The sequence below is a fragment of the Python bivittatus genome, unplaced genomic scaffold (assembly GCF_059951505.1).
Source record: "Python bivittatus isolate LINGU-HERP-01145 unplaced genomic scaffold, Pbiv_v1 ctg000070_np1212, whole genome shotgun sequence".
In the NCBI taxonomy this organism is placed as follows: domain Eukaryota; kingdom Metazoa; phylum Chordata; class Lepidosauria; order Squamata; family Pythonidae; genus Python; species Python bivittatus.
This window is the reverse complement of record NW_028277034.1, coordinates 39,696,686-39,715,197: the sequence shown is the minus strand read 5'-3', so window position 1 is coordinate 39,715,197 and position 18,512 is coordinate 39,696,686. Positions and strand designations below refer to the sequence as shown.

Genomic DNA, 18,512 nt, shown 5'->3' with positions numbered 1-18,512 from the left:
AAAAGGCCAGAACATGCTGTGAAAGGAGCTGATTATCTCAAAGGCTGATTGGGATAGCTTGAGCTCTGACTAGCTAGGAAGGAAAGGCTTTCACATTTTCCCTCACTTTAAAACAAAACATTTCACTCTTCCTCTGTTTCTTCCCTTTTCTCCTAATTCTGCTAGATAGTGTATCCATTTTGCTCTCCTCACTGATCCTATTGGATGCTGTTGAAATTCCTGATGCCTGTTGTCTTCTTGAAATTCCCCTTGCCACCAAAATGCTCTTATTCAGTACCTGGTAATTTCTTGGCTCCTTTTCTTGATCTGTCAGGATTATGGTTAGAATAGTCCACAGCAGCATACTAATAAACCATTTGTCTGTGAAAATTGGTGTTAACAACAAAAAAATGAAATTAATTTATCTACTTCTAATAGAAGATAGTGGTGTCCCAGAGCGGTGCGCAACCAGCAGAAGGCAGAGATGGCTGGTATGGGAAGGTCAAGTGAGACATTCATATTTTATCCCACATACCCAAGATTGAAAGGAATGAACTTGTATTAGTTCAATTTGTATGTATTATGGAATACTCCAGGAAAGTGATTATATTTAAACGCTATAATTATATTACCATGATGTCTTTCCCCAAATGGAAATAGCTGTGTCCCAATATCCTGATTGTTCACCCCTTTAATTTTTGTATTTGTTGCAAAACATGGCAGTGTACTTGTGTCTATTGTAAGCAGGGAGAGAGGCATCATGGACACTTGCCATTTAAAAAGAAAAAATGAACTCTAAGCAATTGTTCCTGCACTGAACTTTTGCAACTGAAGAAATCTTGGACTTGAAACAAGCAAAGAGAAAAGGTTGATAAATATTTTTCACATTTGAGAGAAGAGTCTTGTGGCTGGTAGCATCTGGATGATCTTGTCTGATCTCAGAAACTAAATACAGTCATGCTTGGTTAAGAGTTGGATGACTGGGTTAATATTTAGATGGGAGACCACCTAAGGAATACTAGGGCAATAGGCTAGACTTGGAAGTGAAAAAAAAAAAAGATAGATGATGACAGTGACAAATCATTGCCTGGAAAACATCATGGACATGTCCATCAAGTCATCAGAAGTCAAGTGTGACTGAGGGAAACTACCTTATTTTCTTTATGAAGTAGTAAATATATCAGTCCAACAATAGAAGAACTGACTCGAGTGAAGTTGGACACAAGTGCATAACAAATGAGCACTAAATCTGTTGTGTGAACAGCCTTTTAGGAAATGATAGATTTTTTTTTATCCACCCCCATCAAATATTTAACAACCCGTATAGATTTTTATTATAGAAATTAATTTGATGTGATTGTTACATGTGCATGTAGGTTGTCCTTTTTATCTTCTGGAATACCAAGAACACTTTAATTTGCAGGTAGAATGTCTGCAGATGTTGGTCACATACTCCAGCCACCATCAATGATGCATTCATTGCCAGTCATGTATGCTGACTGAAATATAGGGGGGGAAAAAAATAAGAACAAAGTTAGAAAACAAAAAGAAACATGGCATTCAAAAGATAAGTAGCAATTATATAAATACATGTTAAATATTAAAATGCTTCAGAAATGAATTTGATTTCTCATATAATAGTAGGAAACACTTTCTTTCTAGCATTTTTCTTGCAGGTGCAGGGTCTGGTTTTTTGGGATCAACCGAATGTTAATCCTTTTGGTTGCAACAGGAATTGAATGACTGGCCTGATGTCATGGGCTGAGAGAGAGAGTGACTGGCACAAGGTCACCCAACCGGCTTTCATGCCTAAGGCAGGACTAGAACTCATTCTCCTGGCTTCTAGCCTGGAGCCTTAACCAACTAAAACTGGCTCTCCAATAGTAGGAAATGCAGTACTAATAAGATTTATGCCACACATTGATAATGTGGCTTAGTTGGTTTTGAACTTAGTAATGAACTATAGCATCTTTGTAGCATCACCAAATCATCATTGGAGTAAAGTATAGCCTGTCCTCATTACTTTTACTTTGGCACAATGTTAGAAGATGTTACAGGTTTCTATGAAGAAATGATCTCTGTGGGTGTGTGAACCATGGCAACAAATGTTGAATTTGTTGCATAACTTCCACCAGTGGTGGTTTTGAACTATATTTTATTGCTGTATGAACTTAGTCAGTTGTGATTAAACAAACCATGGCTTAGCATGGGTGAACCCCAGCTTCAGAAGGACTGGTTATTTTAACCAATATTGGGATCTGCAATCTTATCTTAAAAGACTCTAGTAATCACAACTGGCTTGAGTCTGGATATCCTCAGATGAGGTACCCTTCAAGAGCATTTCCAGATGCATGGTTCCTAATTCTTCTAGGCAAAAACCCTGTAATCTATTCCATTTTTCTTCCAATATAAGAGAGTTCAGTACTTAGATTCTGATTACATTATGTTTTATTTTAAAGGACTATTTTCCATCTTCTTAGGTGATTTTTGCAACAAACAACTTCAGCTTTCCAGATGTTGCTGAACTGTAGTTCCCACACTCCCCACCATTCACTATGCTAAGAATCTACTAGTTCCTCATCTCCATATCATATCACACATAAAACACATAAAACACAACCTTCACATTCCATATTGCACAACCCCTGATGCTGCATTAATACTGCACTGTACGATAGAATTCAGTATAGTTACAGCTCTAAGATAGAAGCTATTCTTCAGCCTATTTGTCCTTGTTTTCATTATCCTGTACCGTCTGCCAGATGGTAATAGTTCAAAAAAAGAATGTCCCAGGTGGGATGGGTCCTTAAGAACGTTTTGAGCTTTCTTAAGGCAGCAGGAACTATAAAGTTCTTCCAAAGAGGGGAGAGGGCAACCAATGATCCTCTGGGCAGTGGTGGTAACCCTTTGCAGCGCTTTCCTATCTGCCACTGTGCAGTTAGCAAACCATACACAGGTGCAGTAGGTCAAAATGCTCTCAATGGTACACCGGTAGAAGGTCACCAGCAGTTTTTCATTCATTTCATGTTTCCTGAGAAGTCTCAGGTAGTATAATCTCTGCTGGGCCCTCTTAACCAAGGCTGCAATATGAGCGCCCCAGGTCAAGTCCTCCTTTATAGTAACACCCAGAAACTTAAAACTGGCCACCCGCTCCACTCAGTCTCCATTGATAACCAGGGGCTGGACATCTAATCTATTCCTCCTATAGTCCACTATAAGCTCCTTGGTCTTACTGATATTAAGAGCCAAATTATTGTCTCCGCACCACGAAAGCAACCGGTCCACCTCATCCTGGTAGGCAGACTCATCTCCTTTGGAGATAAGCCCCACCACTGTTGTATCATGTGCGAATTTAATGATAATATTGCTGAAGTGAGTGGGGGTACAGTCATATGTATAAAGAGTGTAAAGTAAGGGACTCAACACGCAGCCCTGTGGTGAACCAGTGTTGAGAGTAAGAGCTGAGGAGATATAATTGCCTAATCTAACTCTCTGGGAGCAGCCAGACAGGAAGTCCAAAATCCAAGAACAGATTGAATATGGAAGCTCAAGATCCATAAGTTTAGGCACCAGTCTATGTGGAAGGATTGTATTGAATGCAGAGCTAAAGTCTACAAAAAGCATCCTCACATAGGTCCCCCGCTGTTCCAGATGAGTCAGAGCAGTATGGAGAGTGATGGCTATAGCGTCCTCTGTGGATCTATTAGTTCTATATGCAAACTGATGTTTATCAAATGTATGTGGAAGGCAGGAAATGATGTGCCTACAGACCAATTTTTCAAAGCACTTCATGATGATAGGCGTGAGTGCCACTGGTCTGTAGTTGCTGAGGTTGTTAATAGGGAACTTCTTTGCCAGCGGAACAATGATGGAAGCCTTCAGACAGGATGGAATAGTGGACTGGGATAAAGACCGATTAAAGATCTTGGTGAAAACCCCAGCCAACTGGTCAGCACAGTCTTTAAGCATGGGAAGAGTAAGAGATTCAGAGTAGCCACTCCCCGGAGTATATCCACTAGTTGCTGTAGTATAGATTTAGTTTGGCAAGATTCTGTCTATAAGGAGTAAGCAAATAAAGGCACTGTACTCGACTTGATTGTTTCACCGTTGTTCTTCGGCTGGGCCTGACATCAAATGTTGAATTTGTGTCAAGCTGACGATAATAACCACTGATGGTCATGTATTGAAAACATGTTGGAGATGATGGCATGTTCTAGCATGTTCCAGGACATTCCAGGTGGCTTGAAAAGGTCCAATCAAAGCTAAGGGAAATGACCAATCAGAAGAAGAAAATGACATCACCACCAATGGATCCTGAGGGTATAAAAAGGCAGGGGAGTTGCTTTTGAGTTTCAAGGGTCTTAACCATCACTCCTGTTGCTATGACTTGAGTCCAACCTTCTCAAACTTCCCTGTGCTTGTTTCTCTTCATGTTTGTCTGGATCTTTAATTGAACTGGGCATTCAGCTAAGATCTACAACTGGAGGTTGAAATCTTCTAAAGAAATTAAGATAAGCTTTGACCATCTTGTACTGTAATTACGAAATGCTTTTCACCTTGTTTCTATAAATGCTTGCTTATATTAGGTAAAAGAGGAAGTTAAATTTCATTGACTCTCAGTATTCTGTACTTTGTCACAAAGTCATCTGTGGGAAAACGCTCCTAGGGATTTATTTAGAAATGTAAAAGGAAGTGAAATAAATTGTGTTGACAGCTGATAACATTTTCTTCTAGCTCTCTTTCCCTATTCATATACTTCTTTCTTTCAAAACCATATTGGTTTGGGAAATAAACTGAGGCTTGATTCAGTGTCTGATATAAGAAATTGTTTGTGTGTGTGTGCCTTCAAGTCAGTGTTGACTCCTGGCGACTGCTTGGACTAGTCCCTGAGGTTTTCTTGGCAAAGGTTTTTTGAAATGGTTCGCCATTGCCTGCTTCCTCGGGCTGGGAGAGAGAGAGTGACTGGCCCAAGGTCACCCACTGGCTTTATGCCTAAGGCTAGAACTCACGGTCTCTCAGTTTCCAGTCTGATGCCTCATCCACCACATCAAACTGGCTCTCTCTATATATATAAGATATAAGAAGCATTGGCACAATTTACCAAGATGGTGATAAAAACTGTTAGGCTACTAATTCCAAAAACTAGCCACAATTACAACATAGAAAATAGATGTATCCAAGTGTATTACACTAGTCCTCATGCAGAACACTAAGAATAATAAGAGTTTGGAAACCTCCCCCAAATGCATGACAACCCTGAGGACCACTGAGGGTTTTTACTGCATTTGTTTATATAATTATGGCAATCAACCTCTTTGCTCTTAAATTGCTTCTGGCATTTTTTGTCAAACTGGACAAATGTTCACAAATAAATGTACAGAAATTGAGTTTATGCCTATATGGCAAACTCCATACACACTCCCAATCAGGGGATCATCCAGTATAAAAGACAATATAAAAGACTGTTGGCAACACAAAAGAGAGCATCAAAGGATTCATGGCAGCAATTAATTTGCTGATTCCACCTTCTTATGGAGGTTGGTTTTGGCTTGTCTGAACAATGAAGCATCACTGGCAGAGTGTCATATCCCAGGAGCAATATGGGAGGTACACTTCAAGAGGCAACAGAGGGACCCCCAGCACTGAGTCATTATCACTATGGCTGCTGGTCATGGTCTCAAGATATGTAAACTGATCAACCAGCTGAAAACGGGTAAGATACCTAGAGCAGACTCCATCCCTCCTGGGTGGGCTAAAAAATTCCTGAGTGGTGGGCCCAATCTTGATGTCTACTGATAACTCAACTAGAATTCCAAATGAGTGGGACCAGCAATATGTATTCCTATTTTTATGAACATTAACAGAGACCACCCAAGCAGTAAAATCTCTGGCAAACATCTGCACGCAGAGCTGTTAGACTGGTTAGACTCAAAACGCATCATGGCAGAGGAACAAGCTGGTTTTAGACTTGATCAATGCCTCATATTTAAGGCTGTGTAGCAAATTGGATTCAAAGGCACAAAAGGGCTTTGGAGCACTCAGGGCCACAAACTCTTTAGAATGTAGAGTGTATGATAAAGGAAATGCCAACCAGATTTTGAAATGAGCAGCAAGCTATTGGCCACAAAGGGCAAGCCCTGACTGGCTGATGGTTCTCTGCAAATAGGCCAGAGTTGTTGGTAGACGGGCAGAGCTACAAACAACCATCTGAAAAGACCCATCTGCAGGAAGATTGCAGCCGTTGGCTGAGGAGAGTAAGAAGCTGTGCTGTGAATGTGCATTGAAACTTCAAGCGCACAGAGGAGTATTACAAAGCTTCAAGCAGAGACCTGACCTACAGAACATCAGCTAGTTGTCATGAAATAACTCATTCATTCTAGCAGCCAACAGCAGCAGGAAGAATTAGGAACAGAGGAGAAAACGCCTTTCTTTCGTTCTGAGGGACTGGCTAAGAAAACATTAAAAAAAAAAAAGGTTTGAAGGAAAACACTACTTCGTTAACTGGGAAAATAGTTACATGTTTCAGCAAATCCATTTTCCAGTTGAATCCATTTCATCCCTTTATATAACTAAACACCAACTAATTTTTGTTATAAAGTTATTTTTAATGGTGCTGAAATGCTATACAGTACATAAGTCCCCAAACAATGCCACCTTGGTTGGTTATGGGACATAGCCATATAATGTAGAGTTTTACAGATGAACCATTTTGCATTTCAGATAGATTTAGATTTGTCAAATAGTTGTTAAAATACTTTTCCCCAGTTGAAACACACAGTGCAGTTGCTGCCAGAGTTAAAACTACTATATGAATGAAAAACACATATCCTTTCTTTAATAAACCATTTTGCACAGTATTCATTGTGGCAATAAATATGTGCGTGACATGTTTCCAATGGTGCATTTACCACACAGAGCTTGATTTATGCTTCAGGGAAATAAGGGCTGAAGTTCACTATGACCGTAATACCTTACGGCACATGATTTTTAAAATTAATATAATGCCAGGATTCATCCTTGTGCATATCACACTTGCTTAATCTTCTAAAAGTAATACAGAAGTATTTTCAGATTTTGGGGGGATTACTAGGCATGCAATCATGTGCATTTTTTAAATGGGACTGTTCTTCTAATACAGTGTTGTCGAAATGGCTGGCTGGGGAATTCTGGGAGTTGAAGTCCACTCATCTTAAAGTGGCCAAGTTTCGACAACACTGTTCTAATACAACACAGAAGGACATCAGTGGGGACCAAGATTGCTGTGGCACCTTAATCTAACTTGGTGACTTTGTGCCTACTATTAAAGTTTTTAATAAACATTCACACAACTGCTAATTGCATAAACTTCTAAATTTTAAACTTGGCAGTAAGTTAGGAGTGGGAAACTTGTAACTCTTGATGATTCTAAGTACAATTCCCAGAAGGGGTCTCTGCAGGGCGTGGTCAAAAAAGTCAACATAGAAACCAGGCAGGGCTTTACTCTATCATGGCTGCCATCTTGACTTTTTGACCACATTCTGCAGATATGCCTGTTCTCCAACACCCCTTACAATTGGCCATATCATCTGGGAGTTGAAGTCCACTCATCTTAAAGTGGCCAAGTTTGGACAACACTGTTCTAATACAACACAGAAGGACATCAGTGGGGACCAAGATTGCTGTGGCACCTTAATCTAACTTGGTGACTTTGTGCCTACTATTAAAGTTTTTAATAAACTTTCAAGCTATCAAACTTTCAACTTAGAAGCTATAGCTAACCAATGTCTGGAAGTAGATGGCTTTGGATTCCCTATTCTTGGTTCCCTATCCTTGACCTACTAAAAGCAGGACAACGAGAGTAAATATTTAAGAAAAAAACTTGAATATAAATTGGGTCTTAACAAATGGTGGTGCAATTATAATTTGGGATTCAGATTCCACTGCACATATTTGCAGTTATCTATAACAGTATGATTTATAGATTTTATATCTCAGGATAGTATTGTTCTTTCAACATTCCCATTTTAGCAGCAATTTCTTAAAACAGCAGGAAGGTCCTATTTCAAACAACATGTGGCTGATCCAAGTAACTTACTTCATCAGAAGCCAGATATACAAAGAGGTGGGCAATTTCCTCAGCGGTAGCCAATCTGCCCATCTTCTGCCTGGCGAGAAAATCTTTTAGTGCCTGGGGGAAAAAATGCCATTGGCAGTAAATATTCAGGCCCAGAGTTAGGTTCCTTCTGATTTTTCATCATCAGAGGCCACAAACCAGAATTCCAACACCCCCTTCAAATGTTTTGATGTGTATTAAAAGCTTATGCTCTTTCCAAGATATTTCTCAAAAAAGTAGGATACCTACAAAACCTAGAAGACAAATTAACACAGTTTAATTATTGTAAAATATTGTATGGACATTTGGCATGTTTGTTCTTTGGTTCAAAGAATAAACATTATCAAGTTCCAGTCTGAGATAATTTGCTAATTAAAATAGCACACAAAATAACAGTTGCATCCCCCAAAATTCAAGACATATTTATTTTAAAGATTTTCCAGCTGCTTTTCTGAACAATCTTCTCAAGCATGTCATCAGTACGGCACAGATAAGTACTGTAAGATCTAAAAAGAGCCAGTATACAATAATGTTATCACCAACCACAGCAGCAAATAATTAGCATAACCAATAAAACTCACATAAATTAAAAACTAATTGAAATGGAACAGGTCTCTAGTGCCTGTTTTGTATACCCAAAAAGACTAAAAAGGACAATCATTCATCCTTTGGGAGGAAATTCCACTGAGAAAGGCACTTTCAAAAGTTATCCAGCTTATTTTGACCTTTAGGGAAGTAGTGCCATTAGCACAGTCCCTTGAGAATAAAATTGTAGTAATAATTTGCTGAGCTTTTCATGATACCTCAGCTAGCTTCAGTTAGCCTAGTAGGACTCCATGAGGTCCTACAACAGAAGACATCTCTACTGCCATCACAATATGGAAATCTGATCTCAGATGAAGACAGAAGAAATGTACTGTAATTCTTGTAAGGCTATGTAATGGAAGCTCAAGCAAATAAATTATTTTTTTCTTTATACCAGGAAAGGTAGCACACACATTCCCCTGAGGCTTTGCTGTGGTCCTTTTGAGTTTTTCCTCTTTGGCCACTGAAAGGCTGATTGTCAACTCGTCATCAGCAACAACCTATTTATTTGGCTTACTAGACAAATCTAGAAAAAAAAATACTGTGAAAATACTGTAAACTAGATTTCTGGGTGAAGTTTATTTCTTTACTGCATTTATATGATACCAAATACATGTGGGCTCATGGCAACTTACAATCAGGTTTATAATTTTGAATTGTCCTATTTATCTTTCTAATTGCACTTTGCTTGCCTTCTCAAATGTCCCACTGGACGGTAACATGGTGTCTCTGTATAGGAACTTTTCCAGCAAAATCTCCCCCCCCCCCAAATATTTGGGAAACAAGTCTTATAGAACTAGCTGCTATGGATATGTTCCCCCATTGTGTACTTGTGTATTATAGCAAAATGGGTTATATACCTGTTCTGGATCAGGTCTTGCTTGGATTCTTTCCCTCAGAGAAGGAGTATCAACAGTGCCTGTAAACATATCCAATATTTAATTAAATATGTCACCATGCTGATCATGAAGAGAGATGGGTCTTTTTCTGATTTCTTGACTGGAAAATATTTAGTACTGGAAAGTAAATGTGGCTGGTACATTCCAAGCACATAATCCCTTAGATAGTAAAGATCTTCACCTTTGAACTATGGTTTGATTTCTTTTGTACAACTCTGAAGGGCAAAAAAGCAAAACAGAGATTGTAGAATATTACATACCAGGACAAACACAGTTGCATCGGATTCCTTTTTCAATGAAGTCAGCAGCTACAGACTTGGTGAGACCAATAACTGCTGCTTTTGAAGTACTGTAGACACATCTATTGGGAACCCCTGAGGGAGATAGGATTAGCAATCAGGTAACTAAATCATACTAAATAATGAAAAGGGATCATGTTCCACTTCAGTATTGCCCTGTAGTGGCTCTTTTGTATTGTCTTGAGCTGCTCCAGACTTCTCTTTGGTTATCTTTTAATAAGGAATATGTTGTACATGGACCAATTCTCTGCTTTATACATATTTCTGAGTTTTGATTATATGGACACGTTCCTCTCTATTTGTTTTCTCTTTTTTCCTCCTGTTTTTTGGGGGGAAGCATTCTGTATGCATACAAATGTTAACTACACACTTTGTTGTCCATTTTTTTGGGCAGATATGCTCTGCTCCAACCTTCATGCTAGCTAGAACCAGTTGTTATCAGCTACTAACCTTTGATACTGGATGCCACAGAAGACATGTTGATAATGTTACCAGATTTCTGCTCAAGCATCTGTTCAAAATTGAAATGTTAAATAGTGTGATGTCATGAGTGTCTTATTTAAAAAAATGATTTACAGGTAGAGATTTTAAAGTACTAGTAAATGAGTTGTTTTTAATTCTCCACATACAAGGATCACAGAAGGCACCACAAATGTTTGATACAAAGGCAAACTTATCCCAGTTTGGTATAACCTGAAATGTCCAACTACAAATTATATAATTCTCAACCAGCATTTTGGTTGAGAATTATGAGGCCTGTAGCTGAAAACATGAGATTCCAGGTTCAGAATGACTAACCTATATGTTTTTGGTCTAATCCCATAAACTTCTGTGCCAACAGTCACAAAAGTTTTTGATCTCAGCTTCTATTAGCTCCAGCCACCATGGCTAATTGCAACAGATAAGATCTGCAGACCAAAAATATGAAAGGTAACAGCTGCTTCTTCCTTACAGGATTATTGTAAGGATTCCAGATGTGCCTCCAATCTACCAAGGTTGCCTACCTCTGTAAAAGATAATGCATATGAAATGGTTTGAGAACTTTTTTCAGCTTCCAAATATTAAACATTATTTCTTCTTATCTTGCTCAGTTCCACTACAGACCTGAGAAGGAAACTCAATCTTACCCTAGGCAGGAATGTTTTGATCATGAGATACATGCTACGAACATTGACCTCCATTGTGTAGGCCCAGTCTTCTTCCTCACAGTCCAAAATAGTGCCATGATGAACAAAACTATAGCAGAAGACACAACAAAAAATGCTTACTCTCTGGAACATTTAAACTGAGATTGTCAAGGGGACAGGACAAAACCATAAATTAGAGGGTCAGGGCCAAGTTGTAGTATGCTAAAATCATGACTGTTGTTTCAGAATTTCAAAGATGATGGCTGAGTTTGGACAACCCACATGATCCACAAAGTAGGCAACCACGTTTTAATCTTTTGAGAAATGAAAGATTGGCAAACACACTGGCACAGATTTGGAACCGCAGAGGTGTCTAATAAAGGTTCACTTAATTATGGGAAGACAGGTTTGCTCACAGAAGTATTAAGGAAGGGTTTAAGAATCTCTCTTCCTGTGTTATTAGTCAAACTGCCACTTCTTCTTTTTATGCATGCTGTCCAGAGTGTTGGAATGATACTTCAATTCAACAGGGTTTTGAATGAAGCACCCCTCAAAAGTGAATCAATATCCAGGAATGAAATGTTTCATTAGATTTCCATGCCATCTTGATCAAACAGTCTAACATATACACATGTGCAAAGGACCCACGAAGCAAACTGATGTATTTCAATGTGGCAGTTCAAAGCAGAGCAACTTTTCCAAATCAAAGTGCTGCTTCAAATCAGATGAATTTAACAACCCAAACTGAAGGAACAGTTTGAGTGCGATTGCAGACAGTCAGCACAATGTGTTCAACGCTACAATATGAAAGGCTAGTCACCTCTACATGTGACTCTCAGAATGGTCAAGTAAATATGGAAATGACTCATAGTAGATGGTCTGGATACACCCAATGCTTCCACACTGGCAGAAGCAAGGATTAATATTAACAGGGGTTGGTGCCCATCTGGCTGGTGAGGTGGAAGAACGTCATGATAGGCAAAGTCAAGAAGATTGCAGTAGATGGAACCAATTTGCTGTTGGTCATTTACCCTGCATTGCCCACTCATCTTTGATTTAGATTATTAATAACTTAAGCTGAAACAAAAGCCTGATTTCAGAAAGCAGAAAGATTAGAAAAAACAGCTAAAAACCTGCCAATGTTTTACCCCGCAATATTGCACAAAACGTCGATTCTCTTCATTTCCTTGGCCAGCTTTTCAATTTGCCCTTTGTTGGTGACATCTAGCACCTGAATCCGAATGCCTGTTATGGAGATTAAGATAATCTATGCTGTGATGAGTGTGTGTTATGTTTCCACAATTAAAAAAGCATCCATATTACAAAGGGTGAAAATGGGCAGCCAAACAAATAAAGGCACCATACAATACTTTCAAAAACAAAATCCTTCTTACAAGTTCAACTTGCATTCAAATAAGAATAAAAACTTCTTTTTGGCTCATGCCATCTTAGCAAGGCAAGGTCAGAGAAGAAGGGGACAGGCAGAACCAATTCAAAATATCCTGCTGCCTAAGAGAAAAAGAACAATTTGGTACCCTCTCGATTTTCCTCTGGTAGAACTAGCAAGATTCCTAAGGATGGTTCAGAAATGCAGAACATGAAAGTAACCTATTTCTCTTTCTCTCCCAAAAAAGAGGGGAATAGCCGAGGGATGTCACTTCTGCCCTCTACCATCTAGCAACCAAGGTGTTTGCTTTGTATAATGAAAGAGAAATTCTTGGGGGCAGGTAAGTTCTGGAGACATAAGAACTATCCCCACTTGGCAGTCACACATTCAGGCAAACTCCTGAAGCAAGCAAGAGAGAAGAAGAAAAAAAAGATGTCTCTTGACATCAGCACACTGCATGATGTCAGAATGAAAGGAGTGTAGAACAGAACTGTGCGTACAGTACTTCCTAATGGCATGGAGTAGCTTTATATAGAGAATGCAGATACTACTGATGCTGGTTCTCCTTCTTGGCATTGTGAAGAAATGACAACCTGTAGGCTTACCCATGGAGGGATTTCTGTTGTACTGGTCTATTTCTTTATGGGATTGTCTACATGCAATATTAGCTCCTTTGAAAGTGTACACAAAGCATCATAAAAATTAAGGGTGCTCTGTTCACAGTAACAAGTTTACATTATAAATGTTTGAGTTACAGATTATTTCTGTTTGCTGAATAACACTGCAGTGGTATAAACATTTTATATTCTAGTAGTTATGACACAGAGTCACAGACACATTTGCATCTTCTATTGAATCACTGTGAATAATGTTCTGATTTACTTGAAAAATGTACAACTGGAGATCAAAGACAGAAATAACTGGACCACACCCAGCTGCCTGAATAAAAGCCTTTTTGTGTGGAATAACATTGATGAGAGAATGGGATATTAAATCTTAAATTCAGCTAAAAACTGAAGTCTGCTCTGAATGCATTCAGGTTAACTATTTTGGAATTTGTTTGAGGCTCTAGGAAAGGGATGGAATTTCTGGAGACATCAGAGGTAAATGAAGAAAGAGTCAAGATACAGATAGAGCTGACACCTATATAGCTGAAAACAAGACTTGGCAGCACTCCCAAATGAGCACAAGATTAGAAACTTAAATCGAAATGATCTAATGGAATGGAGGTAACCTGAACTTGGCCCCACAATCCCCCCAAAATGACACCTGGCAATTGCTGTGACCTAAGACTTTGGGAGAGTTCATTTATGACAGCCTTTTCCAATCTGGGCACTATCCAGATGTTTGGGCTTCAACTCCCAGAGTTCCCAGTCAGCATAACCACTACTGAGAATTCAAGTCCCCACGTCTGGAAGGTGCCCAGGCTGAGAAGGCAGAACAGGCTCACAACCTTTGATAGATGCTTTATGATTTGCTCATTTGTCCTCTCAAGATAGAAGGGAGGTCTATGAGCAGAAGCTACCAGAGGTTCTTATTTGCACAGCTGCCTTCCACCTAGGCCTTCTGGGCCACAACCTCACTGAGGTATTAGAGAGAGGAGACAGCAAGTGAGAAGGCCATGCAGCCCCTTGCTTTCTCTGCTCACTGCCTTGCTGAATCTTCACCCAGAGGAGAGAACCTGATATACAGTATGATAAAGGGCAACTAGTCCTTTCTACAGATAAACAATAGGGACAACAGGATGTAACAGTAGCTCTCTGCTTGCCTTCTGTGGGCGGTGGACTGGAGATGGGACCCCCACAAGTATGAGGGATCACATAATGCATTTTGTGAAGCTCTGGTTCCAAGTAATTCAAGGAATACCTGGGTAGCTTTCCAGTTCTCGAAGTTTGGCCTCATTGATATCTGTAGCAATAACTTGAGCTCCTTCTTTTGCAAAAGCCTTTAAAAGCAAACATTTCCAGAGTCAATATACCTCAGCACAGTGGATCATGCGGTTTCCTACCCCATGTGCCGAGAATTGGCTAATTATTCTTTGTTGTTGTATGTGTATGTATTTATTTTGATAAACAATTTTATAGCTGTACAGCTAAAAGCACCACATAAATTGTTTTGTGTTTTAATAGCAGTTATGTTTATTTTAAATTGTTATTTATTATCATGCTATTCTGTGCATTGCTCTGGGCTCCAGTGGAAGAGTGGCTTACAAGCAACAACAGTACAGTAGTAACAATAACACAATAGTACCAACAACACAGCAATAAGATAGAGAATTATGCCTACAAAATTGGTTAGGTACTGAATTCTTCCAGTGATGTTCTGGCAACTCTGAAACTGCTATTTCTGATACAGGTTCCTAAATACCACAGCATCTCTACAGTCAGTGAAAAGTTCTGAAACTGCTAAAAAAGTGATCTGTGTTCCAGGACAGAACCATAACATTTTCTGCAAGCCCTCCCGTGAACTAACAATCTGCTTGAGAAAATGTGTGAATTTCCACATGAAATGAAAAGACTTACTGCACGTTAACTTTCATATTCAGAAGACGAACCAAAAAAATAAATTGGCTGAAAAAAAAATTACATGATATAATAAAATCAGTGTGAGCTGTGATGGGATAGTGATATTTAGCCCCCAAAGTGGGAAGTATTAACATCTTTGTATGAGCCCGGGCCCAAGGCCGCAAGCGTGTAGAGGATCCCATCTCCTGGTTGTGCTAACAATGGTCTATTGTGACATCTTCCTTGGCTGCTGTGTGTTTAATTTTTTGTGTTTATGATAGGAATGGTTTTTAATTTTATTTTAAGATTGTTTGCCACCCAGAATTACTTGCTGACATGGGCAACCGTACAAATTGAATAAATAAATTGGAGAATCCTGAAGGTTTGCAAAAATAGAAAAAAGTATAAGAAAAAAATAGTCTTAAAACTCCTCCTTCTAATCCCTAACCATCACTACAAATCTAGTGGAGGAATGAAAAAAAAAATGTTATGGGAATAGGAATACAATGGAGTTTTCTGGAAGAAGCTGGCTAGCTAGCTCGCAATTTTTACTGCAAATCCTAGCTAAATATAATTATATCTTCAATATTATTCCTTACATCATACTATTTACTTTAAAAATTCATGCAAGTCTCTTCCTAGAGAGGGAAATGGAATATGTATAAATGGAACAAACCAAGATCATAATATTTTCCCATGTATAAATTGCCCTATTTTTAAAATTAGGACTGACTTTTATCTTGTATGATTCTATGTACTCTAAAGCTGCCCCTTAAAGTTTGTTTTTTTATAGCTGTGAATGAATATCACTTGAAATATCCACCTCTTAGATAAAAGAACCCAAATATACACACGATGCATTTGATTTCAAAGAGAGTGAACTTACAAATATGTTACACCATTTGTAACATCTCTAGATGAAGATCGCTTCTGGTGTCTATATATGGACAGGTGCACAGTTTTCTTCTGCAACAATATGGAAGTGATTTGCCATTGCTTGCTTCTGAGACTTGTTTCTGAACTTGGATTCTAGCTTACCACCCAGGGATTTCCTGCTAGCCTCCCATCCAAGTACTAACCAGGTCTGATCCTGCTCAGCTTGTTTCAAGATCTGCCAAGATCATGAAATGTTGGCATTGGATGCAATGTAGCATCTGCAGCATTGCTATTATTCTGATATTAAATCCTTTCTCTTTAGGTTTTTCTTTTCACCTGCTCCCTCCAGCACATAGCCTTTGGCTCCCATCCTTAAAGCAAAGGTACTTTTGTTCCTGAAACCATGGAATCAATGGCACAACCCCACAAGGATACCCAATAAATAATTTTGCACTTACTTTAGCCACAGCTTGGCCAATTCCTTGAGCTGCAGCAGAAAGTAGTATTACCTTCCCGTCAAGCCGCCCCATTTTAGAGGCAGTTCCAATCAGTTGCAGGGCCTTATGGATTGGTGTTGATTACAGCTGCAAGACAGCATATGTTAGTTATATTGCCATTTATAAAGTAACCCAAGAGATCTCTATGCTTCTTTTGTACTTCTCATGTTTATAAAGTTTAGATTTTAGAACTTAATTTACAGAACACATTCATTAGAGGAATAATTTGACAAGGCTGCTTCTTCATTAATTATCCAGATCTTCATTTATCTGCACATTATTTGAATGTTATGAGTTGGAGAATGGGTTATTTAATTATTTCATTGCATAAACTACTCTTTTTCATACATGAAGCCTATCAGCCCACTCTTTAATTTGTAGTTACAGTAAGAAGCCCTTTTATGCTCACTGAGTGAGGAGTTATCAAGAGTTTTTGAATTTGACAAGGAAGTTTAATGGGGGATCTCTAACAAATCCTTCCTCTAAATCAGTGTTGTCCAAACTTGGCCATTTTAAGATGAGTGGACTTCAACTCCCAGAATTCCCCAGCCAGCCATGCTGGGTGGGGAATTCTGAGAGTTGAAGTCCATTCATCTTAAAGTGGCCAAGTTTGGACAACACTGCTCTAAATCATGCTGACTGGGGAATTCTGGGAGTTGAAGACCACACATCTTAAAGTTGCCAACTTTGAGAAACATTGCTCTAAATCAAGAGTTGTACTTGGCTGACTTGAGACCTTGAAAAGGGAACAAAAAGAAGTAAAAATGTTTCTATTGGTGGTGCCCTAAGAAGCAAAATATATTGTATACATAATTGTGACCTGCAGCATTAAGGTAGGTTTGTCTTCCTAACTGAAAGCAATTTCTCAAATATTTGTAGCAGTTCTTAAACAAACAGTCAAAGGAGTGGTATCTCTCCAGCTGAGAAGGAAGGATGAGGATTAGTTCAAAGAATGAGGCACTACAAGAGAAACTGATAATGAAATAATTTTCCATAAGGAAGAAATGTCTACTTCTCTTAAATTCTGCCTCTGGTTTTAAAAAAAACAAAACCATTTCCTATCCTGGAGAAGGAAGGGCTGGGACATCTGCCTTGCCTTTACTTCATAAAAATCATTCCTCTCCCAATATTGATTTTGCTTGAGATGAAGGAAGTTGGCTATTTTTGTGAATACTGCCTGGCATCACAATACTAGTAATTAAAGACATTTAAGGACTTTAATGAATCAATGCTTATAAAATAAAAAATATTAACTCTCTCAAATGCTGAGTGCACATGTCCCAGGAGAAATACAAACTAATATGGCAATATTTCCAGAAACAATATTTTCCAATCTGGTGTCCTCCAGACTTCAACCCCCATAAATCCTTAACAAGCATGACCATTATAGGAACTGAAGTCCAACACATCTGGTGGCACCAGGCTAAATCAAGTTGAACTTGTATAATACTAAAGTTTCATGCTAATTCTGACGAGCCAGCCTCTGTGGTTAGCTTATGATTCAGCATATCAAGCAAACATAGCAAATTGGGTCAAACAGACCATGATTTCGTTAACAGTGGGGCAACGTGTTGAGCAAACACAGCTATAAACTGCTTGCATTGCTTGCCCTTTTAAAAGAGCACAGAAGGACTTAAATATCCAGTAGTCTTTGATGACATGACACAATCCATTATGGAAACTTAATCTTTTGGGATCTTTCTCACAAGGCTGGAAACAAGAGGTAGGTTTCCATCAGCTGTTTGGAGAAAACTTGTAACATAGACATAATGAAGCTTGGGTGCAGCTGTTTGCTTTGGCTTCCAATATCTTGCACGGCAAAACCTAATGCAATTCATTCAAACTGCTCCCAGGAGGTACAAAAAAACTCCCACTTGCTTCTCATAGAGCTTCGTAGCACTAAAAATCAACATGAACAAAAAGTAGAAACTCACCACAGGGATCCAGCCAGGACTTTTGCCCAGGGGGCGGGTTCCTGTTTCTGAAGCATGGTGGGATTTGTAGTGAAGGAAGTGGCAGGTTATTTTAGAGTTCCGGCACTGTAGAGTTTATGCTGCCATCTAGTGAACTTCTGATTTCAACTTATTTGGCTGCACTGAAGTTAATTATTTGCAGAAGGCTGTGGCTTAATGAAAGTAAGTTGTGGTAGGGAAGATGTGGATAGTTAAGAATGAACATCACCTCTCATAGCAGAAATGAACTCAAGTGCCAGCTTGAAGAATGCCAACAAGTCAGATCTTTTCATGTTCTCCATCCAGCCTTCTTCA

At 38.9% G+C, this 18,512-nt stretch overlaps 1 protein-coding gene across 2 annotated transcripts; it reads right to left on the bottom strand.

Annotated features, from left to right (window-relative positions):
- Nucleotides 1-1,269: 1,269 nt before the first annotated feature.
- Nucleotides 1,270-18,254, bottom strand: BDH2 (3-hydroxybutyrate dehydrogenase 2). 2 transcript variants are annotated; one of them, XM_007429805.3, is made up of 10 exons: nucleotides 18,180-18,254; nucleotides 16,207-16,332; nucleotides 14,235-14,313; nucleotides 12,130-12,226; nucleotides 10,982-11,090; nucleotides 10,305-10,365; nucleotides 9,816-9,929; nucleotides 9,517-9,575; nucleotides 8,054-8,146; nucleotides 1,271-1,478 (listed from the first exon to the last, which is right to left on the bottom strand). In XM_007429805.3, exons 2-10 carry the CDS (start codon nucleotides 16,276-16,278, stop codon nucleotides 1,425-1,427), a joined length of 738 nt encoding a protein of 245 aa, XP_007429867.1. In that variant the 5' UTR covers nucleotides 16,279-16,332; nucleotides 18,180-18,254; the 3' UTR covers nucleotides 1,271-1,424. The 2 variants fall into 2 exon arrangements, with proteins under 2 accessions (XP_087989143.1, XP_007429867.1); XM_088133017.1 differs by lacking the exons at nucleotides 12,130-12,226; nucleotides 14,235-14,313 and adding an exon at nucleotides 15,759-15,838 and having other exon boundaries at nucleotides 1,270-1,478.
- Nucleotides 18,255-18,512: the final 258 nt, after the last annotated feature.